Source organism: Notamacropus eugenii, chromosome 6 (genome assembly GCF_028372415.1).
Source record: "Notamacropus eugenii isolate mMacEug1 chromosome 6, mMacEug1.pri_v2, whole genome shotgun sequence".
NCBI lineage: Eukaryota > Metazoa > Chordata > Mammalia > Diprotodontia > Macropodidae > Notamacropus > Notamacropus eugenii.
The window spans coordinates 369,280,726-369,307,166 of record NC_092877.1 but is presented as its reverse complement, the minus strand read 5'-3'; the positions used below and the strand labels follow the sequence as shown (position 1 = coordinate 369,307,166).

The window sequence follows — 26,441 nt, the reverse complement described above, 5'->3', positions numbered from 1 at the left end:
TGCCAGCTTGCCTGATTTACTTCTCTTTTTCATCAGGGTTCATGAAATGGGTTATTTGCACATGAAACAATTATCCCTACTTAATTTTTGTTTTTAGCTCAGTAGTTCCAAACCTTTTTCATCTTGTACTTTTTAGTCAGTAAAAATTTTTGAACATACACCTTCTAAATTTGTGTATTTACTTATAAAGAAATTAAATCCCCATATGATTACACTAATCATTGTATAGGTTGTACAATTTACACAAAAAATAGAAGTTTTAAAAAGGTGAGATAAAAATGAAGCACTATTTGAGTCTAGACGCAGTAGGGAGCCAGTGGAGTTTATTGAATAAACAAATTTATTGGTCAGACCTGGGCCAGGGGAAATTTGTTCATTTGGGCACCTGTGGAGGGTGGGTTGGGAGGCAGGGAGAGACCCTACTACAGTAGGCGAGAGGTGAGAGCCCTGGGGCAGTGTCTGCCTGGCAGAGATGGCAGGATGGTGACCCAGTGAAGACGTGGGCTGACACAGAGAGCAGCAGCAAAGATGATAACTGTGGATTGTAAACTAAGGCCCCTGGAAAGATGGCAGTGCCGCCCTCAAAAGAAAGAGGAAAGTTTGGGAGCAATGAGTTTGAGGAGAAAGGGAGTGGCCTCAGTCTTCCCCACCAGGAGGGAAGTATCTCCTTTACTGACTTCTGCTTTGGAATACTGAGCCTCAAGGGCAGTGAAGGAAAGCTGAGGAGCCTAGATTATTTAATGTAGGAAGTCATTGGTGGGATGGGATTGAAGGCTGGGGGTAGTTATGTTGAAGAGAATTCCATGATTCCTCTGGGTGCGATGGCATGGGTCTTCCCATCCTCTGACTGATCGTATCCCTGTGGGGGAAGCCTGGGCTCCCCCTTTCGAGATCTCTGGTCTACAGGAACAAATCCTGGTTAACACTTTGTGGAGCTGCTTCAGAATGTTCCCATCAGCTGCCTAAAACTCGATAGTGGTGATGGTGAAAAATGAGTGATTAGAAAATGCTGAGGCATGCGCAGTTGGCCTTTGTGCAGTGCCTTTGTTCAGCCTCTTTTCATGTGTTTGAACCAGTTCCATTTTTCCCTCTCTCATGTCCTTCCTCTTTAGGTTTTGCTCAGTGGTGGTGTCGACTCAACAGTTTGCACAGCTCTGTTGAATCGAGCTTTGGACCAAGATCAAGTCATTGCCGTGCATATAGATAATGGCTTTATGAGGAAGAGGGAGAGCCAGTCTGTGGAAGAAGCCCTCAAAAAGCTTGGGATTCAGGTCAAAGGTACGGCTCAACATTTCTTTCCTACGGAGGTGGGTTTCTCCTCAGTGTATATTCTGTGTGCTTCATTAAACAATGTCACATCCTTTCACCAAGACCTGTTGAACATATTCCCATATTCCCTGAATTCCATTAAGTCCCAACTAAAAATCCCATCTTCTACTGGAACCCTTTCCCTCCCTCTCTTCATTTTAGTGCCTTCTCTTCATTAATTATTTCCTGTTTTTCTTGTATGTAGCTGGTTTGTACTCGTTGTGTGCTTGTTGCTCCCCTGTGAGTTTGTGAACTCCTTGAGGGCATGGATTGTCTTTAGCCTCTCTTTGTGTCCCCTGTGCTTAGCACAGTGCCTGGCACGTAGTAGGCCCTTAATAAATGTTGATTGATTGATTGTAGGAGCTTAAAATTCATTTCTTCCCCTAATATAGCATCTTAAACCAGACTCATCATCACTTTGATATTGTCAGTTACTATGTTATTGATGGTGATCTTTGAGCTCATCTTTTCCCATCAGCCCTAGGGATAGTCTTCAAAGACATCGTTGGGCAAGAATTATCATTAAGCCAGCGAATTTGTATTTGCCCAGTTCACATTTCACGGCATCACATTTCTTCTTCCCTTTTACTTATCCTCGTGATTTGTAATTCTATCATTTTTCTTGGGTTGTTTTCCCTTTCTTACTGGTACCATATTAGGACAGGAGAACCCAAAGATCTCCTTGTTCCAGATTCCTCTGAGTCACAAAGATGGTGGAAGGCAGATCGGCCATGCTTTCCGCCTTTGTTAGAGGTCCATTGCAATCCTTAGATATTTACAGGGCTCTGGTAGAAAGGCCCTTGACTTTTCATTTTTAGTTAATTAAAGTCAGTAGTTAGTGACAAAGTGTGTTTGCTCCTCAGTCAGCTGGGGATGGGTGGACAGTTGCCCAGCATGAGCAGATGGGATCTGGCTGTAAGTGTTCAGGAAATTCTAGTGGTGGGCCAGTTGTGATGCTTGGTGCTGGTGATACCAGCGCCAGCACTGTAAGTTGTGCTTGGCATTTTCTTGTGGGTGATGTGAACCTGTGTTAAGTGAAGGGCTGTTGTGAGGGAGAGGAGCAAAGGAGATTATGTATGTATATCTATATCTATATATTTATGCCCTTTTCAAACCTTGAAAATGCTGTTTGAAAGAAAGAATGAATTCAGTGCAAAGTAAGACTGGTCCTGCCCTCCATGAACTCCTGCTCCAGTGGGGGAGATAACACTCAGGGAAGGTTTCAGCTGCAAGTCCAGTAGAAAGGTCCCAGGTCCTTAGGGTGCTACTAGCAGTTGAGGGGTGGAGGAGAGGAGCCATGAGTCAGTTAATCAAGAAAATGAGGGATTCTGAGAGGAGAGAGTGAAGGAGGAATTAATTTTGAGCATGAGGTATACAAAGATGGAAATGGGAGGTACCGTGTCATGTGTGAGGAGTGGCAAGAAGGCTGTTTGGCTGGACTGCAGAATACAGGATGGAGACTGGGGCCAACTGTAAGCTTGGCTTGGTCCCACCGCCTTTCCCCCTTCTCTGTGCCTGCACATATGCTGTGGCACAGAGCTGAAGTGACTGGCTCTGCTGCAGCCTAGCAAGGCAGCCCCTCCCCCCTCCTCAGCTGCTTCTCTGTTCCTTCTCAGGGCCCCCATGTCAGCGTTTCCCCTCTTTCTCAGCTGAGGACCTCACTGCTTACCAGGACAGCAGAGACCATTTATCATGAGCTCCTCCATATCACTGAACCCCTTGGCATCAAACTGAATTCTCTCCTTTTCTGCTGCAGTCACTAATAAAGCCACAACCTTTCTGGCCAAGGCCAGCCCATCTCTGTGTGTTCTGGGTCCTGTCCCTTCCCATCCTGTGCTCCTCTGGCCTCATGTCCCCAGCATGCCCCCCTCCAATCCTGCCCTGTCTGCTGCCTACAAACCTGCCTGAGTGTTCCTCATCTTTAAAACAATACCACAACCATCTCCTTTAGTGCCCTCTTTCACAGATAGACTTTTAGAAAAAGTAGCCTCTGTTTCCCTCTTCTCTCACTGACTTTTATGGTCTGACTTCTGACCTCTTTGCTCAACCAAGAGTCTTCCCAAGGGCTCCTCCTGCTGACCCTTCCTGACCTCCCAGACTTGCTGTTTACCTCAGGCAACAACAGCTAAAATGATCTGCCTTCCCTGGCTCACAGGGTGCATTTGAGAACTCTTCAGTGGGGTCGATGGCAGTTCACTGATGCTTTTTCACTGTTTGTGATCTTTTTTGTTCCTAGAGGATCAGAGGGAGGGGAGGGCAGAAACTCTTGGGAAAGCTGGAAGTGCCATAGAACACAAGGTCATTTTCTTCATTAGGTTTTGAAGGGTGTGGTGGCATTTTTATAAGCATGTGCCCCATCAGGTCACTTCTAGGGCCTGAGAGCTGATTATACTCAGTAGGTACTTAGGAAATATGTTCGTTAGCTACTCTGCATATATTTCTCCATGTGAAAGCTTATTTTAAGAGCTGACACTCCCTCCCTGTTGGGAGTGGAAATTATGACACAAAATAATGTTACTTTTAGAATGTTATGAAACTTGATACTTCTTGTCAAAAAGATTAGTATGAATGTTTCTGGAATCCTTACAGAAAGTGACCCTGTACAAACACTGCCTTTCACCTCTGACCTTTCTTGCCACACCACTGGATTGCCTTGGGAAAACCCATTCTTCCTATTTATGCCACTTGGACCCATCCTTGGTGGCCCAGCTTGTGTTCCCTAGAGTGTCCAGTGCATTCTGGTAACACTCATTCTGGGTCTCTCTGCCCCATTTTAGCAAACTTTGCCTTTCTTGTATCTCTGCACCACCTTGCCAGGTAGATCAGGAGCCTTTGAGAGAGTAGGAATGGCTCCTTAAACTTGTTTTTGGGTTCCCCTGAAGTCCTAGCTCAGTCTTGTACATAGTAGGCCCAATGAAGAAATGTTTGTTGACAGAACAATTATATATAACAGTGATGATAACAGCTAATATGGTGCTTGCTAGGTGCCAGGCACCGGGCTAAGTACTTTACAATTATTGTCTAATCTGATCCTCACAACAACCCTTCTGCTGTTATTATCCTCATTTTACACTTGAGGAAACTGAGGCAGAAAAAGGTTACATGATTTGTTCAGGGTTACTTAGCTGGTAAGTGTCTGGGGCCAGGTTTGAATTCAGATCTTCCTTCCTCCAGGCCTAATGCTTATGTGAATATAAAGAGTTAATTCATGAAAATCAGTATTTCAGGTCTAAGTGGGTAACCCGGAGAAGAAATGCAATAGATGAATTCGTGTTGTTTTCTGGGTACTTGGATCCCTGATCTCTCTGTAGTTCTTCTGGCTGTGCCAGGAATTGGATTCTAGATAGATGAGGTGGAACTTCACTTTTCTGGGACTGGGCTAAGGGAGATCCCCTGGAATCTTTACAGAAACTCTCACTGTACCTTGTTCTTGAGAGCAAGTGTGACTCATGAATTGTTGTAAGTGAGCACCTTTAGTTCTGGCAAATGTGAAAGACTCTTAAGAGTTTGGGAGGATGACTTATTTAGGCTTTGATGGTTCTTTTAAAAAAAGTGTATGTTTGTCCCACAGTGGTAAATGCCGCTCATTCTTTTTACAATGGCACAACAACTTTGCCGATATCTGAGGAAGACAGGACTCCCCGAAAAAGGATCAGCAAGACTTTGAATATGACCACGAGTCCTGAGGAAAAAAGAAAGATCATTGGAGACACCTTTGTTAAGGTACTTCTCTGATTACTTCTGAAGTGACTGTTTTACATGGGCTGTAGTACTGGAACTGAAGCTTCTGTAGTGTTTCTCAATGACTCTCTGGGGAAGCTGCTGAAACTATTATCACCCCATGGAAAACTGCAGCTTAGAGATCACTCACCTTTTAGGAGGTACTGTTGTCCAGAAGCGAACTGGCCTGCTGTGAGAGCTGGAGGGAGGCAGGATGGCCCTCAGTGATAGTGGGGACGGCTTCTATGGGGGACTGGACTTGGTGTCCCTCAGGAGCTTCCCAGCTCTTAGGTTCTGAGATTCTCTGAGAGGCCTAAAATGAGAGGATTGGAGTGTGCTTGTTGAGCTCTCATTCAATTTCTGAATCTAGGATTCAGAGTGTTTAACACTCAGTCACAGTATGTGTGAGATTGCGTCATCTAGTTTTCCTACCACTGCTCTGAAAAGAGGGCTTCTTAATTGAACTCTTTTTTTCTGTCCATGTTATGAAATCAGAAGTTGCTTGATTTTTTAATTAAGTTGGGAGGGAACCCACTAACTTTTCATACCTGCTTACTGAGTTTAATATTAATTAGCCCACAGAAGTTGTGATTGAAATGATAAATCAAAGAAAAACTGAGAGTTCAAAGCCAGTCTACATGATTTTTGGATATTAATGTTTCACTTCATGACAGGTGGTCTTGGGATTTCATGCTGTGGGTGGTTGAGTTTCCCTCTATCTCTGAAAGGGAACACTTGCAGTCGTATCCCCAAGGTTTACTAGCCATGTTTGAAATCAGTGTTCTGCATGCTTGGCTACTGCACTCTGATGCAATCAATTCATTTGGGTGTGTTTTTTCTCCTTGGATGAGAATATGAGAAAAACACCTGTTGAGTTCAGAGAGCTGCCTCTGGGAACAAGAGAGGGAGAGATGAATATTGTATGAGAGGCCGAGCCCTGAGCAGAGCCTTGTCAGCAGGGGATGAGAGGAAAGAGGTTACTGGGCTGTGACTGCTGCGACAAGGGATAGAAAAGCTGACCACTTGGTAAAGAGGCACAGTCTTTTGAGATGAGAGAGACCCCTTTTGGCCAGGCTGCAGTCAGTCAGTCAGTAAACATTTATAAAATGCCTTCTATGTGAAAGGCACAGTGCTGAGCACTTCTCAGTTTTAATTCTGAATTAGTGGGTAGGTCTTCCTTCTGTGGGGGCAGGGAGCTCCTACTATACAATGTGCCTGCAGGCCTGGTGGAGCAAGCCCACTTCCTGTCCACACATCCTGCTCTCCTGCCTCAGGTGTAGGGGATGATGGGGGAGGAAAGATGGAGGAGGAGGAGGCAGATGTGGGAGGAGGAGGCAGAGGTGGGTGGCGGAGGCAGAAGTGGCAGCATCTTGCTGGTCGAGGCATTTGTCAACATTCTTAATTCGTTTGGTGTCATACTGTGATGATCGTGGGAAGAGTGAGTGGTTTGGAGACTTTGATAGGGAAGGCATGCTTCTGTTTCAGTCAGACGGAATGGGCCTAGCATTGTGCTGCTCTTCCACCGGAGCAAGATGAACTGGGGCAGCTCTGTGACAGAAGGATCCTCCATCTGCTTGAGCCTTGTGTCCATCCTTTTGGTTACAGATTGCTAATGAAGTAATTGGAGAGATGAACCTGAAACCGGAGGAGGTTTTCCTTGCCCAGGGAACACTCAGGCCCGATCTTATTGAAAGTGCATCCCTTGTTGCAAGTGGCAAAGCTGAAGTCATCAAAACTCATCACAATGACACAGAGCTCATCAGGAAACTGAGAGAGGAGGTAAGCAGATAACATTAGTCTGTCTCACATGCAGGAAGCATGTCCTACATCAAGGCAGTTGTTCTGATTGCCTTTGTATAGAAGGGGGTTCGTGGATGCCAGGGAGCGTGGGTGGGGACAAATGTATTCTGCCCCTTAGAAAAACTCAGGGTGTGCCTGGTCCTGAGGGTGTCAGCAGTGCCAGCTTCACCTGGGATATGCCAGGCTGTCAAATACCAAGCACCACATGGGGAGGGGTGGAGGAAAGAGCACTGGCCTGAGAGGCAGAAGGCCCAGACTCAGGCTTCAGCTCAGCCTCTTAGTATAGCAACTGGGTGGCTTCAAGTGGCTTTGACCTCCATGAGCCTCAGTTTTCCAGGAGGTGGAACTAGGTCATTTCTAAGACACCTTTCACTTCTAACATATGAGCCTGTTATTTTAAGCCACATTTGCTAATGAAAAAGACTACTTTGGATACAAAAAAAGCCTGTCTTTTTAAAAATTCAGTTTAATTTTATTGTCACTTCCATATTCTTTCCTCCCCCCCACCTATTGAGGAAGCAAGAAGACAAAATCCTTTACAGATAATGTATGATGAAGCAAAATAAGTTCCCCTATTAGTTTTGTCTCCCCAGAATGCTTCAGTCACCCTTTCTGTCTAGAGTGGGGTGGGGAGCATGTTTTATCGTGAATCCTTTGGAGTCGTGGTTGATCATTGTGTGATCAGGGTTCTTAAGTCTTTCCAAGCTGTTTATTTTCAAGATTGTCTAAATTGTTCTCCTGGTTCTGCCCACTGCAAAATTTTGCATCAGTTCATACAAGTCTTTCCGGGGTTCTCTGAAAGCATCCCCTTCATCTTTTCTCATGGCACAGTAGGATTTCATCATGTTCATGGACCATGACTTGTTCAGCCATTCCCAAGCTGATTGGGATCCTCTTATTTTTCAGTTTTTTGCTACCTGAAAAGAGCTGCCAAATATCTTTTGTACATGTGAGAAATATGTTTGTACATAGAAGTATAATTTTGTGCATATATGGGTACTTTGCTTCTGTCTTTGCTCTCTTTTCAGAATAGACCTACTAGTGTTGTCGCTGAATTAGAAAGTATGCACAGTTTAATAGCTTTTTGGCCTAGGTCCTAATTGCTTTCCTGAATAGTTGGACTGGTTCACAGATCCACCAACAGTGCGTCAGTGTACTTGTTTTTCCCATAGCCCCTCTTAACATTTGTCATTTCCCTGTTGGGTCAACTTTGCCAGTCTCTTGGGTAGAAGTTGTTTTAATTAGAGCTGTTAATCAGAGTTGTTTTAATTTTTCATTTCTCTAATTATTAGTGATTTAGGGCTTCTTTTCATGTGGATATTGATAGCCTGGATTTCTTCCTCTGAAAACTGCCTATTTGTATTGTTTGCCCATTTATCAGTTGGGGAATGACTCAAATTCTTGTAAAATTGGCTGAATTTACTTCTTACTTGACACATTGTCCAGGACCTTTCTACCTGGGAACGCCACTTTGGTTGCAGGTCTCCTTGGTATACTTTGAATTTGTGACCTGGAACTAGGTAGTAGGAATCAAATCTGCCAGTGCCTGGTATGAATTGGGACCTCCTCTTGCCTTGATGCATTGCTATGCTTCTGGCCAGCCCCCATCCCTAATGTCTGTGGACCTCTCAGTTTCTCACCCTGTGTTGACCTTGGGCTAGAAAAACAGCTCATTGACTTTTTCTGGGATTTCCCAATCAAAATTGGATCTGGTGTGCTTCCTAGATGTGCCTTGAGTAGTTGTTGCGGAGGGGAAGCTTGCTGTGACTTGGCCATCTTGGCTCTCTGATTCATTTATGATATCACCCCGTGTGTCTGTGCTCCCATTTGGAGCTTGCCTTGGTGTGCTCTGTGAGGTGCTGTTCTGTGTCCCAGCAGCTTTTGTGGGTCACAGTAGCTGTGAGCCCTGGGTTTCTGGAATGCTAGTTTGTGTGCTTATTGGCTTCAGTACACCTCATTTCTTCTGATCAGCCTGTTTCTTACCCAGCTCCAAGTGGTTTCAGTGATTCCGGCTCTGCAGTGTGCTCTGAGAGCTGATGCTGCCACTTACCCTTCCGTCCCACCTTTGTTCCATTGATTCTCTTGGTAGTGACTTTTTGTTTCTCCAGGTGGGTTTTGTTTTATTTTTTTAGCACTATAAAGTTAGTCCTTTGGCAGTTTGGTTGGGATGATACTGAGTAAGTAAATTTAGGCAGTGTCGCCCTTTCTTGTTACATTGGCTCGACCCACCCATGAGCAATTAATACTTCTCCAGCTATCTATATTTATCTTGATTTGTGTAGAGAGTATTTTGTTATTTTCGTCTAGTTCTTGTGTGTGTATTGGCAGAAAGACCCCCAAATATCTTACGCTGTGTGTAGCTATTTTAAATGAAAATTCCCTTTCATACTTTTCTGTGTCTGTGCCGATGATTGTGCAGATGTCTTGCAGTTTTGGTGAAGTCGTTGTTCTAGTTTTATAGTTGGCTGTCTAGGCTTCTCAGAGTAATCCACTGTATCATCTGCAAAAATTGATAACTTTGTTTCTTCTTAGTCTGGACTTATTCCTTCAAATTCTTTTTAATGTCTTGTTTCTGCATATAGCATTTCTTAGTGCTATCTTAAGTAGTGATGGTGATAATGGACATCTGTACCCTTGATTTTTTTTTTTGAAGGATCTTTAGCTTATCCCAGTTAAATGTAATACTTACTCTTGGATTTTACTACTTGTCATCTTCAGAAAAGCTCCTTTTATTCTTTTGCTTTCTAGTAATTTTGACAGTGTTGTTGTTATCTTGTAGTTTTCAGCATCTGTTGATTGCGTTATATGACTTTTATAGTTTTTATTGATGTGTGGTCACTTACCTTTATAGCGTCACTGATATGGAACCAGTCCTATGCTCTTGGTCCAAATCCAGCCTGATCACAGTATCTTATCTTTGTCATGCATTGCTGTGGTCTCCTTGCTAGTGTCTTATTTAAGATGTTTGTATCAGTATTCCTTGGAGTTACTGTTCTGTGATTCCCATTCTCTGCTTTGACTTTCCCCAGTTTAGGTATCAAGACCATTATTGTGTCATAGACCCCTTCTATTTCTGTTTTTGAAATTTATGGAGAATTGGAATTAATTGTTATTTAACTGTTTGGTAGAATTCATTGGTAAATTCATATGATCTTTGGGTTTTGTTTTTGTTCTTTTTTCCCTTTAAGAGATCACTAATAACTTGTTTCAGTTTCTTTTTCTCAGATAAGACTAAATACTTTATTCCCTGTTCTGTTAATCTGGGCAATTTATATTTTATTATTAATTTCATTTAGATTGACAGTTTTGTTGGCATATAATTTGATAAAATAGTTCCTATATTTTTTATTTCTTCTTCATTGGTTGTGAATTCACCTTTTTCATTCGTGATATGAGTAAATTTGGTTTTCTTCTTTATGGATCAGTTAGCTAAGGCTTATTTTCTCAATTTACTCTTAGTTTTATTAATTAATTAAGGGCAGATTTTGCTTGTCTCTCCCCCTCCCCCCATTTTAAAAATCTCACCCTTGATTTGAAAGATTTCCGCTTTGGCCTTTAATTAGGCATGTCAGGTTTGGGTTTTTAGCCTTTTTAGCCTGGCTTCATTCATTCTACTCTTTCTCATTTTTTATTGATGGAAATGTTCAGAGACACAAAATTTCCCCTAAGCCCTGCTTTGGTATGTTGTCTCATTGTTGTCCTTAGCTTTAATTAAATTACTGTTTTTATCATTTCTGTGAGAAATTCTTTAGAATTAAGTGATTTGGTTTCCAATTTTTAATCTTTGCTTCAAAGGCCCTTCAATGAATGTAATTTTTAGCACAATATGGTTGGTAAAAGACACATTTAATAGTTCTGCTTTTCTGTATCTATGAGATTTTTAATGCATGGTAAGTTTTTGTAAAGATGCCTGAACATCTTAGAAATGAATCTATTCATTTCTATCCCCATTCAGTGTTTTCCAGACATCCATCTTGATCATATCCAACTTTTCTAAAAGTTTATTCTTTCATTTTTTTTTTTTACTTATTTTAAAAATTAGGTTTATCTAGGTTTGAGAAGCGTAAATTGAAGCTACCTATTTTTAGTTTTACTAGTTTCCCCTGATATTCATTTACTTTTTTGTTTATATGTTATGCTGTTCGGTTCATGTATATTTGGCACAGATATTAATTCATTGTCTGTTATATTTTAGCAAAAATGTGGTTTCCCTGTTTCTCTTCTTTCATTAAGTCTATCTTTGCTGTTGCTTTGTCTGAGGTTGTGATTGCTGCTTCTCTAGCCCCTTTTTAAACTTTTCTGTTGTATTTTTATTTCTAATCCATTCTGCTATCCTCTTATACCTTTTATGGACGAGTGAGCCATCCCACAAAACTTTAAATCCATTTCACTCTGGAGCTCATAGATTGGACCACAATAGGTCCCTGCCCACGCTCCACTTAACAGATATATTTTGGGCCCTCCTGGATTAGAGTGAATATCAGTGGTAATTGTTTCTCTTTGGAACGGCAACCTTGAGGGTCTTCCCCTCCCAAACTGATTTTTTTTCTAATTGAAGGGACCATCCCTTGCCTCACTTCTTAAAGAGGCCTATTCACTCAATGGGTATTACCTCACTCTAAGTGAGTACCTGAAAAGGCCTTAGTCTAAAAGCCAAGGTCTCCCATTTCATTCTGGGCCATCTCCAGTCTTCCTGATGAATATCTGGTCACTGGATCCAGATGTCTCTGGAGGGGAAAGAGGCTGGTGATCTTGCACAGCCCTCCCTTCTTCAAATCAAAGTCATCTGTAAGTCATGTCATCATTTACCTGATGTCACAAGTGCAGTGATGGGCGTGTTCTTCCTTCTCACGTTTATAGTTATTGATTGCTAATTGTATATTTCTCTGTCTTTTGTTCTTGTACTTTTCCTTCTCTCTTTTCCTGGCCTGTCTTCAAGAGTTTGTTTTTCTTAATCTATCTTCCCTCTAATTCTCCACCCCCCTCTTCCATTTAACTCCCTCCCCCCCCACTTTATTTTTTATTGGGTGAAATGTATTTCTGTACCCAACGTGTGTATGTGTGTGTGTGTGTGTGTGTGTACTTTTCCTTTGATCATTGCAGATGAGAGTGAAGTTCACGGGTCCCTGTTTTCCCTCATTTCTCCTTGTTTAGACTTTTTACTTGTGCACACAATTAATGTAAGATGATTCTTCCTGTCCCTTTCTCCTCTACCAGTGTATTCTCTTTCTCACCCTTTCCATTCTTCTTTTAAGATCGTCAGAACAACAGAATCAGACCCTCTGTCTAATTAGATTCTTTCTATAACAGTCCTTCTCGCCCCCGTGGTGATCAGGGTCTGTGACAGTAACATCCCCATGTCAGAAGGCAGACGGTTTCTCCTTGTTTAGTCCCTTGGTGATTCCTCACTCATGTTTAAGCCTTTATACTTCTGGATTCCTGTGTTTGCATCTTAATATTTTCCTCAGCTTTGGTCTGTCAGGAATGCTTGAAAGTCTTCTGTTTTTCATTCAAGGTCCATTTATTCCTCTGTAAGATTATATTTAGTTTTCCTGGGTAAATTATTCTCAGTTGTAAGTCTAGGTTTTTTGTTTTCTGGAATATCTTATTCTAGGCCCTTGTTCCTCTAGCGTGGCGCCTGCTGAGTCCTGTGTGAGCCCAGCTGTGGCTCCTAATGCTCGAATTCTTTCTTTTGGCCAACTACAATGTTTCTTTGTTTGTGCTGGGAACTCAAGGTTTTGGCTTCAGCATTCCTGGGAGTTTTCATTTTGGGGTTTGTTTTAGGAGGTTACCTTTGAATTCTTTCCGTTCCTAGAAACTTTTTTTTAACATTTCTAGAAATGTGTGTAGGCTCCCTTTTTGGTACTGAATTTCAGGTAGTTCGATGATTTTTGAATTATATTTGTGCAGGCCCTCATTGTCTGTCACATCTGGCCTACTGTAACACTAGCCTGCTGTTGGGTTGGCCCGCCCCAAGTATTTCCCCTCTCTAGTCCTTCCTACATTTAGGGATCAAAGTGATTTTCCTAATACACAAGTCTGACCATATCACCCCCTTATTCAGCAAACTCCAATGACTTCTTATTGCATCCAGGATCAAAAACAAAATCTTGTTTGGTGTTCCAAACCCTTCATGACCTCACCTTCTGCCTATCCCTCAGCAGTGTTTCCCTCCCAGGTCCCCATACATTTCCAGGCTTCTTATACCTTACTCCCTGACATGTGCTCTTCAGTGTAGTAATACTGACATCCTGGCTGCCCCATGAACAAGACCCTTTCTTTCTCAGCTCTGAGCATTTTCTCTGACTTGTCCCTCCTCTCCTGTCCTCCCTAAAATCCCATCAATCTCATCTCCTACAAAAGCCTTTTCCAACACTTCTTATCTCTTTTAATCATTTCATACTTAATCCTGTATTTAGCTTGCTTTTGTATGTTTGTTTTCTTGTTGCCTCTTCCTTTAGACTGAGGGCAGGGCCTGGCCCCAGCCATTAGCACAGTGCCTGCTTGGGTGATATATCCTCAACCTGTTTTCCTGGTCAATTTTTGCTATGAAATACCTGACATTTTCTTCTGTTTTTTCAGTGTTTTTATTTTTAATATTTTTTGATGTCTTACTGAGTCAGTCATTTCTAATTTTCATGAAGTTATTTTCTTGGGTAAGATTTTGTATATTTTTCTAAGCTATTTTTTCTATAGTTCTCATTTCTTTTTCAATTTTTCCTTTTGCCATTCTCATTTGGTTTTTAAAATTATCTTTTTAGCTCCTTTTTGAACTGTTGCTTTAACTCTACTAGGAATATTTGTTGGGCTTGTGTCCCAGCTTCATTCTTCTTTATTGCTTTCAGATGTATTGGAGTCATTTTCTTTGTTTGGGCCTGTGTCTTGAACTTCTGTCATCATAATGGCTCTTTATGGTGGGATCCTTTTTTTTTGTTTGTTTGTGTTTGTGTTTGTGTTCATTTCGGCCTCCTTTTTTACTTGAACTTTATGTCAGTGCTGTTGGGTTCTTCTCTTTTGGTGGGGGGCGGTGTCTGGCCTGAACCTTTGCTTTCTTACGTCTTTTTGCAGCTTTCTCAGCTCGGGTTTAGGGCTTGTACACTTTTAGTGTAGTGACCTGTGGTGAAGTCTACTCACTGCCTTCCTGATCTGAGCTCTGCAAGTTCCTGAATCAAGTCGGTGTCTTTCAGCTTGTCCTTGCATGAGAGTTTGGTAGATGACTGCTGGACTCTGTCACTGTTAGCCATCTGGGAACCTCTGTAGGTTCAGAGCAACTGAATCACTGTCTCCCCTAGTCTGAGATTCCTGCCCTGCTTCCTCCCTGGCAGGCATGCTCTGTGTAGGGCTGGGGGCCAGCCCTAGTCTTCCCTGCTTTGCTCCTGGGATGACAGCCACACAGCTAGGGCTCACTGGCAGTTACTCTCCTTCCCTGCTCCTGCGTTCAGATCCCCCACCACGCTCCCACCTGGATTGGAAGCACCCTGTGTTACGCAGTCCTGAGATCTCTTCTGGCCCAAGGGCTATCAGCTCTGATGTCCATTCTCACTTCTCTTTGTATCATGAAGTCACATCATTCTCCACATGTGGCATGCTCCTTGATACACCCTGTCCCCCATGTCTGCAGACTTTTCTCTCTCCCTCAGTGGCTCTGGGCTACAGTAGTGGCTCAAACAGTTTTCTTTCATTTCCCATCAGAATTTGGTCCACGGTGTTTTCTGGAGCTCCATGTGGAGGGTTTGGTGGTGGAGTTATGCTGTATTTCTTCTTGTTCCTCTTGCCATCTTAACTCTGCTCCCCAAATGGATTGTTTTTACACCTAAATAAGCCTGTAGTTTTTACCTCACAAGGTGTTTGTTGTGAGGGTATAAACTTTTTCCTTAAAAGCAGAAATAGATGGGGAATAGCTCTCCATGATCTGCCTTAGGGCACAACCTTAGTGACCACCATACCTTACCAACTGTGGTTTTTGGAGTCAGGTTGCACCAGGTGCCTTGTACCTTTTGGAGCTCCAACAGATATGTGTTATGCTGAACAACTGTGTTTTCTTTTTAGGGAAAAGTCATAGAACCTCTGAAAGACTTCCATAAAGATGAAGTGAGAATTTTAGGCAGAGAACTCGGTCTCCCTGAAGACCTGGTCTCTAGGCATCCATTCCCAGGTAAAGAATCTGGCGTAATCTGTATGTGTCCCATAACAAGGCAGGTACAGAAGGATATGGAGTCCTTTGTTCATTGACTCAAGTCTTCAGTGCAAGTGAGGGGCAGAGATGGAGGGTCAGGACCCCGATGCCTGTGTCCTCCCCTGACTGGGCCCAATTCATGTGCAGTTCAAAGAAATGAAGCACAAGTACAGCCGTGGGTAAAGTACTTCGGTGTCTTCTTTTTGTGCAGTAACTGTACTGACCTTAAAGACCTTTATCATGGAATTGGAAAGGGCATAACTGTCATTCAGGTTTGCAAACCCCACAATGCCCTGTGAGGCTGATGGCACATCACTCTCATTGAGGTGGTCACCCTGGTCTGTGGTGACAGCTTTTCTCCATATTTGCCATGAAGAATAACCTGATGGAGACATTGTAACGTAAGCGGCTTGGATCTTAGTGCCGATATCTGGGCCCTTAAAGTACATTCTATAAAAGTGCTTTCTTCATATGCCAGTAGCAGCGTACCCTGGACAGGCCTTTGGAGTGGAGAGACCCACTTTGGAATTTCAGATCTCCTGCTTCGTTGCTATGTGTGACCTCAGTCAGCCTCAGTTTCCTTATTTGTAAAATGAAATGATAATACTTGTGTTGGAGTTATAGTGCAAATAGCCCTAGTTTTCCTGGATTTGAATCCTAGCCCTGCCACTGGCCATAATACTTTGAGAAAGGGGAAAGTATTGCTAAGTCATGTCAATAGGCATAGTTCAGCTGTGGTGTGACATTTGTGAATGAACATGCTTCTAATGTGGTACTGGTAAGTACCTAATGTAGAAACCAGTAGGATCCCTTTGCCTCTGAGTAAGGCTTCAGGAAGTACCTGGAACTGAGTGAGATGAGGCCCAGGCACTTGTGGCTTGGCTTGGGTCAGACTCTTCTTCCAGGCCCAAGCAGCCCACTGGCAAGGATCCTGAGCTCCAATCCTACACCAGCTGCTTCCCAAAGGTGAGGCAGAGAAGCGGGATGGACTCTAAGGCCCCTTCAGCTCTAATTGTACACAATTCTATGGTCCCCTAACAATCCCCCAATGGCCAACATTTCCTTCCAATGCTAAATTCTGTGACTGCTCTAAGAAAGGCTTTTTGTAACCTTTAAGAGTTCAATAAATGTATCAAGGTGTTATTACTGTCATCATCATCCTTGATGTTCGTGCCAATTAACCTTCCTAATCCTTTCCTACCTAATCAGTGTATTTCTCTGTCACGACACTTTTACAGACTCGATCTAGTTGAGAGTTGTAGTTGGAGAAGTATCATCATAGATCTTAGATAGAACATTTGATAGGGCCTTAGACATAATCTAGCCCCAACCCTGTCATTTTACAGATGAGGAAACTGAGGCTTATGGATGTTCCATGGTGTGCCCAGAGTTGCACAGGTCCTCTGCAGGCCACAAATATGTCCTCTTCCCACTGAAGGAAAAGTGGCCTCAAATAACCGTAAACGATTCTGTAGTAGGTCCTTTGCCTTATGGCAGTGCTCAAAGGCCTGGCTGTGTTGTGAAGGGGCTGATTCACTTTAGGAGCAAATTCCCAAGTGGCCAGGAGAGAGTCATTGCCTCCTGAGTTAATGATTTTGCATTGTCTTCATCTCCTTCCGAAAAGTATCATCATTTGAAACATCTTCACAGGGAGCATTCTTTCACCTAAATCCTGTGGTTTGCCACTCTGACAGTCGGTAGATTGAATTGTGTGATTAAATACGTGTGCCTGTAGAACATCCTTTAAGATCCGGGGGTTTGTAACTTGTCCTCTTTTATACCATTCCGTTTTAAATGAGCTGATGGTAAAGCTGAGGCGCAAGCAGGTACTTGGATATTGATGTGGTTATTTAATACTTGAACTGGAACTTTGACTCTGCTCTTTAGGTCCGGGTCTGGCAATAAGAGTGATATGTGCTGAAGAGCCTTATGTATGTAAAGACTTTCCTGAAACCAACAACATTTTGAAAATAATAGCTGATTTTTCTGCAAGTGTTAAAAAGGTAATAATATTTGTGCACAATTTATATGTATTAGTAGTTTTAAGGAAAGAAACTAGTGATTACAATAGATAGTAAAATTCTTGGTTTAATTTTTTAAAATTAGACTTAATTGCCTACAAACTTGTATGCCATTAATTTGGAATTTGTAATAATCTATGTGTTCTGAGATATATTTTTAAGTCTGATTGAAAAAGAGTTTGCTTTGGAAAATAGCATAGGACATAGAAAAATCTGTGTTCAGGGAGTGGGAGTGCTAAAATATATGCCAGTGATTTCTGAAGGTTTCTCATGGCTATTCATCAGGGGTAGGCAGCAGGCTAGCTTCACAGCCCTGGGGCGTTGGCATCTGATTGTGGCCTTGTGAGTAGGGGCATAATCCTGGCTCTGGGTCTGGTTCTGCTACCAACACCTTCAAGTCACTGCATCTCCCTGCACAGAAACACCTCATTTTCTTTTGTGAAACAAAGGTCTGTGCTAACATCTCTTAGACCTTTTCCCACTCTGAAATGTTATAATAAATTCATTTTTCATGAGTTTATATTTGTGTTGTTCTGCAAATATTCTTAGTCAAGGCCTGAAGCCAAAAGGCAGTTTGCAGAATGGGAAAAACCTGGGATTGGTCACAAAATGTGGGGGACCTCTTGCCCCAGCATGTAGCAAAGGGCCCTTCCCACTGTGTTGGGTTTTCACTGCTTCATGCCTGATCCAAAAATGTACCTCTGTGTGTCATAGTGGTGGCTTTCTGGACTCTGGGATCCTGCAGACTTGACACTGAAGCAGAGGGCAGTTATTTTATTACAAAGACAGACCTCCTTGTGGAGTGAAGTAAAAATGAAGCAGACAGCACAGACTCTCAGAATGAGGAGAGGGTTTTCTTTCTCATCCCACGGAGCCTTCTTTCTGGACTTTAATGTGACCTGGGCCTTGTCCTCCTTGTACAGCCACCTTGGGCTGTGTGGCTGCCTCACTGCTGTGCCTGCGGGACCTCCATCACCTATCTCCCAGGAGGCCTTGGTGGGGTCTGGCCCTGTCTGCCTGCCCAACTGTCACTAACTTCTCCTCCCCGATCTCTGGTGCCCAGTGCCAGGGCCTTCCCAACAAGCTGACCTTGTAGAAATTTGTTCCTAACTAGGTGAAGCCGTGGGGTCATCTCCCCATTTCTGCCTTTTCATCCCCAGCACCTGGCACCAAGTGGAAATGGTGTTGATAAATGCTTATTGATTAGGTGAATTACAGCTGAAAATCTATGGCAGTTAGATCTGTGGGATCCCTCCGAGCAGATGTGGTCTTTTATTACAGATAGTGAACTCATTTCCAGAGAGCTGCTGGACCTCAAACCTTTTGTCTTTCTCCTTTGTGCTCAGCCCCACACGCTGTTACAGAGAGTCAAAGCTTGTACGACAGAGGAGGACCAGGAGAAACTCATGCAGATTACCAGCCTACACTCGTTGAGCGCCTTCCTGCTGCCCATTAAAACCGTAGGGGTGCAGGTGAGTGTCCTCAGGTGCATGCCTACAACATGCCCCCACCTTGCGGTTACTCAGCCCAGATTTGAATGTCTGTGAGTTTGTTAGATGTGAGGAGAGCTGATGAGCCCTCTGAAGAAGAGGCAGGCGCCATGTTTGGAGTTGCTGGAAGATATTTAGGAAAGAATTAAGTACTTGAGTTGAGATTTCCTTGGCCTTGGACTTGTGTCTTCTTGAGAGTCCAAGGTTTAAGGGCAGATCTTTTCACACCCAGTTTGGAGATGCTTTCCCATTCACTATTTTGATCCCAGATGAATGCTGTGCAAGGCATCCTCTTTGAGAATGGAGGGAGATTTCTTGCCATAAGATTTTAACCAAAAAAGAATTCAGCCTGCAGTGTGTTTGCGTAGCCTTTTAAATTTCCTGAGACTAAAAATGGATGCCAAATCAATGTCTTCTTTACCCTAACGGAGTCAACTTGTGGGAGGGGATTTTTAAAAATAGTTTTTTCTCCCTGAATACGTGTGAAGCCTGCTGATTTGTTTGGAAGGATGATCCTTCACTCAATTACCTTTTAATTAATCTGAAAATATTTGAGATATTGAAAAAACAGGTCTTGGACTGTGTTAATTACATCAAGTAGAGAACACTGACTAAATCCTGACTTTAATAAAAGATCACAGTTTTCTACCAGGCTGCTGAAGAGAAATTTTCTTCCTTCCTCCCCCTACTTAGGGAAGTTAGTTGGAGCAGTGTTCTTCAGAATAGTTGAGAACTAAGCGTAGGAGTACGTTCATTCCTGATCAGGTTTGTGAGTGGAGTCTGGAAGTCCACTTAAAGCCATAAGTGTAGATCTTACAAAGGCTTTGTCATTTTAAGGGAAGAATTTAAAGTTTAAATTGACTGTTAAGGAAAAGACTCATCAGTTTCCTTTTTTTAAATTAAATTATTTTATTTGTTTTCAGTGTTCTACCATCACTTTCATATGTCTTATATTTTTTCCCCTCCTTCCCTACTCCCTCCCTGAGATGGCATACAATTTTATATAGATTCTACACGTGCATTCCTGTTAAATACATTTTCACCTTAGTCATGTTGCACAGAAGAATTAAAATGAATGAGAAATCATAAACCAAAACGTAATACAAAATAAAATGGTCTGCTTCACTCTGTGATCAAATTCCATAGTTCTTTCCCCGGATGTGGAAGGCATTTTGCCTCGAGTCCATTGGGAATTTTTTAAGTCCTTGCATTGCATTGAAGAACTAAGTCTTCCAGAAAAATTCCTTGCACACTGTGGTTGTTGTTGTGTACAAAGTTCTCCTGGTTCTGCCCCTTTCACTCAGCATCAGATCATATAAGTCTTGCCAGGCCTCTCTGAAGTCTTCCTGCTCATCATTTCTTATAGCACAGTAGTATTCCATTATATTCATATACCACAATTTATTCAACCATTCCCCAATTGATGGGCATCCTCTTGTTTTCCAGTTGGGAAAATATGGGACCATATGGGACCCTTTCCCATTTTTATAATCTCTTGGGGTACAGTCCTAAAAAGTGGTATTGCTGGGTCAAAGGGTATGCACATTTTTGTAGCCCTTTGGGCATAGTTCCAAACTGCTCTCCAGAATGGTTGGATCAGCTCACAGCTCCACCAGCAATGAATTAGTGTTCCAACTCTCCCACATCTTCTCCAACATTTATCATCTTCCTGTTTTGTCATGTTAGCCAGTCTGATAGGTGTGATGTGGTTCCTCAGAGTTGTTTTGATTTGCACCTCTCTAATCGATAGTGATTTGGAGCATTTTTTCATATGACTATAAATAGCATTAATTTCTTCTTCTGAAAACTGCCTGTTCATATCCTTTGACCATTTATCAGTTGGAGACATCAGCTTCTTTTGGAAATTAGGAGGGAGCTTTTTAGAGGATGTTTTTATTATATCTTGGTTGGGAAAGGTTGGGAACTAATGATATACAAAGACCTAGATTAATAGTTTACTGTCTTTTTTGGAACGAATATCTGTGTATCCCACATTGAGCACCTTGCCGACCCATTTATTTACTAAGGAGTTCTTGAGTTTAGAGGATATGAGAAGAGGTAGCTACTAAGGTGGGGTTTCAAGAAGCAGAGGAGTCTCTTACTGAGCCAAGCCAAACATTTTTATTAAAAGGAGTAGGAACCTCCATGTACAATGGGAGAGCAGTGAGACAAGTAGCATTTTGTGCCTTTGGACTTTGAGTTACAGTGGCAATTGTAGATAGGAAGATAGAAATAATCTAGGAAACCAAGATGAAGGTGAGTTAACACTGGGCTGGAGGGCAGGGCCCGGGAATTTAAACTGAATCTAGAAATACTGCTTCAAAGCCTGGGAGTAAGAGGTTTTCATATTCCTGAGAAGAAGCTATTAACACTTTGCAGATAACCTTGTCTTTTCCTAGAGCTGTGTCTTGTGCCATCAGCCTTAAATTTAAGGCAGCTGTCCCCACTATTACAAAAAGGGAAATAAAGGCATAGGACAATTGTTCTGTTTTCAAAAGTTGAGTGAGTCAGAAGCAGATGGAGCCACAGTTCTGTGTATCATCTGGTGTGCTCCTTAAAAGAGGAGTGTTGTGGCTTCACTACCTCCGACCTGTACACATGCATGCACACACATGCACACGCAGTATTCTTTTGTCCTGGCACAGCCGCTTGGCTGATAACTTGTCTCGCGGTGTGTTTTCAGGGGGACTGCCGCTCCTACAGTTACGTTTGTGGCATTTCCAGTAAAGATGACCCTGACTGGGAATCCCTGATGTTTCTCGCAAGGCTGATTCCACGCATGTGTCACAACATTAACAGGTAAGTCTCCGGCTGCTCAGGGTCTGCTCCTGTGGAAAGACAGACCTGTGAAGGACAGCATTTGGGCTTCTTGGCAACATTGGGTATAGGGTGATGCGAAGAAAACTGACTTGGAAATTTCCAATCTTGGGTTGTTCTGTTTGACCAAAGCCTTATTCCCTGGAATTTTATTTATTTGAGAATATCTTTTGTGAAAGGGAATAAATAGGAAGTAAATATTTTTACAAATAAGATATTCTATAACTATTGGGATAATCTAGTAATATTTTTAACTTTGCCCATACTTAGAATTCTTTCCTAGCAAACACTTCTCCCATCTTAGATAACAATTTTAGGGGTTCCTTAGCTTGCCAGTTCTTCAGTGTATTTGGTCTGGTAGTAGAGAAGAAACTGTTCATTTTCTTCTTTTGCTTCAGTCTTCAAGTTTTAAGTAATTATTGAAAGAACAAGTGGTATTTGTCTAAATTAGAAAAATAATTTGAAGGCAAAAAAACTGGATGCTAGACCTTACAGAAATAGTGCCATGTCTGTTTGTCCATATTGAATCACTATTCAGTCTAGTTTTTGGTCAAGAGGTGCCATGTTTCTAAGTCTGCCTTTCTTCTCTTGTACTCTTGGATGGCCGTAAACAAGGCAAACTCTGCTCTGAGCAGTTCCACGGAGTGGAGCTTGTGTTCTCAATCAGTCCACCATCCTGATTTCATATTGTGTTTAGATGACCAACATCAAAGAGGAGAAAGGGCATTTCGTGGCTCAGTTTGCATGGATTTGTGACTGAAATTTCACATTAGCTTTTTAACATTAAGTAAACAATCTCTAACAGGATAGGAGCAGTTGTGGATGTCGCTTGGTACCCAGGGAAGCTGGAGCACAGTTGTTAGGGGTCATCCCTCAGAGCCGTGTGACTTTTGACAATGGGACAGCAACAAGGGGTGTTCTGCAGACATGCTGCTTGATACGGTGCATGGGAATGACAGATTACTGATGGTCAGAGGATTGACAAAGTATGACTGCTTTTAGTGAATGAGCTTATCTGTCAGTTCAAATGGTGCTCAGGAGCATAATTATGCCCAGAATGGTTGCCCCCTGCTGGGTTTTATCAGTGTTCTGGTCTTTTCCCTAGTTTTCACTCTGTTGTTCATATCTTCAGCCTCTCTGGACCACCTTTCTCGTGTGTAAAAGGGAAACAATGCTTCTGCCTCATAGGGTAGTTATGAAGAAAGTACTTAGAATTAAGTGTAGAAATGAGTTTTTGTTGCAGCTCCAGCTGTTTGGCCCCTTGCTCTCAGAAGGCTGAGCTGCTGCTGGCGCTGCTCCTGCTCTCTGGCTCTTTCTCCTGAACCAAAGTTTCTGTCCCAAATCAGAAGTTCTTGTTAGGCAAAGAAAGAAATTTAAATTAGGATCATAGTACTTAGATACTGATTTGCTTTCTCTCTAATAAGTGCACCCAGTGACAAAAGAAATGGCTTTTAAAAGAAGACATTGGAGGTGATTGAGGATTCCATCCACTGCATTGTTGAAGCTGGGGCTCATTCCCCTGGAAGCTCTTTGAGAGAGAAGACAGTTATGTTCTTAGCATCTGTCTCCCCAGAGCCTAGCAATGTGGCTCACGCAGGATAGACATTTAGTAAATGCTTACGGACTGATTTTAATCTGTGTTTTCTTCCTCCTCCCACACTCTCAGATGAGAAGATAAAGGCTTGTCTACTCTGAGTTTCCTTTTTTCCCTTTCTCTACTTTTCACAAGCTCTTGATGCACCCCTACTGCCCCCCGCCCCCCACCCCCATTCTTCCACCTTCCTCTGCTCCCGTCCTTGCCAGAACCAGCCGCCTTAGGTGGGCCTGACCCCATCCCCTCCAGGCTTTCCTCTATCAAGCTCCCAGTTTACAGAGTTCTAGCCTGAGCTCTACAAATGTCGATTGTCCTTCACTTAGCCCCATGTCCCCCTATGTCCCTGTACACTGTCATCTTCTGTCTTTCTCTTTGTAGTCACACTCATGGAAAACAGCTATCTGTGGTCATTTCCTCCACTTCCTCCTTGAACTCTTCGTGATGTAGCTGCCAGCTTCACTCAAATGAAATTTCTTTCTCCAGTGTTATTGATCTCTTAATAGCCATCTCTGATGTCTGTTTCTCAGTGCTCATCCCATTTGATCTTTTAAACGCTCTCTTTTCTTCCCTGTTTTTTTGTCACACTTATTATACAGGTAGGACAAAACCAGGGGTGAGAGTGGCCTAGATAGCCCAGAGATGGGAGAAGGTGGCTGGCCATGTCACATGCACATAGCAGATAGTTGGAGCAGATCAGGACTGAGAACAGACCATCAGCTCATTGGGAACTTTGGAAAAAGCAGGTTTAGTTGAGTGAAGGGGTTGGATGTCAGATTGCAGGTGGCTGAGGAATGAGTGAGAAATGAGGAAATTGAGGCAATGAGTTTCACTTGCTTTTTCTAGGAAGGTCTTTAAGAAGGGAAAGATGGAGCAGAGACCCTTGGAGTATGTTTGAAAGCAGCAGCAGTATTACCAGTAAGTGGAGAAAGATTAGGAAGGAGTGGGGAGGTTGAACCCTCGTTGTGCTGGAGAAAATTGGAAGAGCTAGTAGGAAACACAGAGAGGGCCATGGCCTTGGCTTTGGAAAGGGCCACCTCATTGTCAGATGTCAGAAACTGCGGGATGGTCAGGGAGTGAAAGCTGATTAAAAGGAATTTTTGGGAGGAGAGAAGGGAAAAGGGGGAATTCATGGCATTTTCTCAATAGAATAAGAAGGCAGAGTCTTTGGTTGAGGTGAGGAGAGGAAAGTGTAGAGGCTTTGAGGAGAGGAGGAGTAGTTTGGACTGGCTTCTGCAGAGAATGGGGCAGGGAATCAATTCTGGAAGACCCCAAGAATTTGGTTACGGGAACAGCCAGGTGAGATTAGACACCAGTGTGATAGCCGTTTACTCTTTTGTGGTCCGATATTTTTTGTGAAATTATACATGAGATTTGTCACATCCATTTAACTGCGACAAGGAGCTTTGTGAGAATCAAATGAGAAGACGTCCAGGTGAAGTGGTCTGTTGGCTGTATGGCGCTGTGTACGTGTCTACTGTTGTGGTGTTGTTATTGTTGTCAGTTATAACATGGAGTCCAGGGTTCCTGATGCTGCCTTGTGCCCGCCTTTTGTTTAGTCAGAGACTGAGGCCTTGTTCCAGAAGCAGCTGTTCGATGTGCAGGCTGGGTCGCCTCACACTTCAGCGCGTGTGTCTGCATCCCAGGCTGGGCAGTGAGCGCTTGGCCTGTGCCTTTGGATTGGGTGCCTGCCTTCCACATGGCCGTCAGTGACCTTCAGGCAGGAGCCCTGGCTAAAGCTTCAAAACAATAAGTCTGATAATGAAATTATTAACAGAAATGTTAGTAATAAATGTGTGAGGTCTGTCCTTCCGTGCTGTGGACATCAGGTGCTCGGCCTTTGTTGGAACCTCTTGCTAAGGACAGCCTTCTTGATATACTGGCTGCCACTCTGGCCTTGGACTTGGAAGGCCCGTCTTCATGTCTCCTCTCTAACCCATCACAGTCGTAGCCTTGGTCAGTTTTCTTGACTTCTCTGAGGCTCAGAGAAGGATACGATAATCCTTATTCCACCTCATCCTATTGCTGGGGAGCATTGTGATCACACAAACAATGTCTGGCAAGTGTTTGATGATCGTGTATTAATGGGAGATTTTAGGTGGAGTATCCCCAAGAATGTGAGCAAAAGCAGCATACTTCCTTGTACTAAAAGGAATATTTCTCATTGTTTGACCTCTAGAGTCGTCTATGTCTTTGGGTCCCCTGTCAAAGAGCCTCCCATGGATGTCACACCCACCTTCTTGACCACTGGAGTGCTCAGCACACTGCGGCAAGCTGATTTTGAGGCTCACAATATTCTCAGGGAGTCCGGTAAGGTTCTGTATGGTCTTGCCACTTGGGAGGAGAGAACCAAGAGGGAAGCATGGGTTTGTGAGGAAGATTGCCCACCATGTGCAGCCGTTTGATTTTTAAGACAAGTATCTAGGAATGAACTTTTGAAATTTTCCTTGATCAAATATGTTGGTACAGAAAGCCTTAAAAATGCAGCCCCAAGAAGGGAGGGCTAGGTATGGGTCCTGTGAATGTGGAGGGCAGATGGCATGGCTCTCTCTCCTCCCCTTCTTTTCTATTTCTGTCTGCTCCCTACCAGTGTTCTCACTACACCGCCCCCATCCATAGCATACAAGACAAAGCTCTTGTTACTTTCTTTTCCTGTTTATGGTTGAAGACAGAGAGGGCTGTCTACGGTAAATGCAGAAAGTTTGGTTCAGGAGCCTCTTTTGGGGGTATGGGGCAACCCCCTGCCCACTACAGTGGTGTGGCAGGTAAGAGAGGTCCTGGGCACTTTGGGGGTGGGGTATGGTTCTGAGAGCCTCTGGAGGAAAGAAGCGGGGTATGTCTCTAGGTTTGTCATTTTCACCACTTTGGAGGTGACAAGGGTCCTTCCTGCTCCGTTTCCCATGTTATGAGTGAGTAGGACAGAGTCCTGTGGGATTGACAAGTACCTGGGCTCCAGCAGTGCCCTTGGAAAATTTGGACTTTGGGGAGGGGGATGTCAGCCTGAGCCCCAAAAGCCCAGCTTAGCTGCTTCCCCTGTTGGACTGCTCTACCATGCAGGGTGGGGAAGCTGCCAAAATTCTCCTAGTCTGACTTGCTGGCCACTGCTTTCCTATTAGGTCCACTGTGTGGAGGGTACAGAGGGCAGGGTAGTATTGCAGCATATGGTATTGGATCCAGCCCTGCCTTAGAGGGTTGTGGTGGCTTAGTCGGTTGCTTCCTATTCCCCCTCTCCTCACCGCAGAGAGTAGGGATGATTTGAAGGTCTTTCCTGCCCTCCCTCCCCACCCCAAGACTCCTCTTCCTTTAAATGTGGTAACTGTCTTTGCAGTTTTCCTGAACATTTTTCTCATCTCTCCCCCAAAGGTCCATCCACATTGGCCTTCTCTGTTCCTAACACAAGACTCTCCATCCACATTGTCTAGGCTTCTACCCTGCCCATTCCTGATTCTTCCTCACCTCTGCCTTGGAGAATCCTTTGCTTTATGCAAGCTGGAGCTCTCACTGCACCTCAGTTATGA

At 43.3% G+C, this 26,441-nt stretch overlaps 1 protein-coding gene across 2 annotated transcripts in view; it reads left to right on the top strand.

Annotated features, from left to right (window-relative positions):
* The window catches only part of GMPS (guanine monophosphate synthase), a 64,541-nt gene that overhangs the window by 37,150 nt on the left and 950 nt on the right, over window positions 1-26,441 (top strand). For both annotated transcript variants that reach the window (XM_072618663.1, XM_072618662.1), the window contains exons 7-14: window positions 1,113-1,278; window positions 4,880-5,031; window positions 6,634-6,807; window positions 14,878-14,983; window positions 16,892-17,007; window positions 18,372-18,497; window positions 21,199-21,314; window positions 25,103-25,233. In XM_072618663.1, coding sequence (XP_072474764.1) covers window positions 1,113-1,278; window positions 4,880-5,031; window positions 6,634-6,807; window positions 14,878-14,983; window positions 16,892-17,007; window positions 18,372-18,497; window positions 21,199-21,314; window positions 25,103-25,233 — 1,087 coding nt within the window. The remainder of the gene's footprint in view (window positions 1-1,112; window positions 1,279-4,879; window positions 5,032-6,633; window positions 6,808-14,877; window positions 14,984-16,891; window positions 17,008-18,371; window positions 18,498-21,198; window positions 21,315-25,102; window positions 25,234-26,441) is intronic.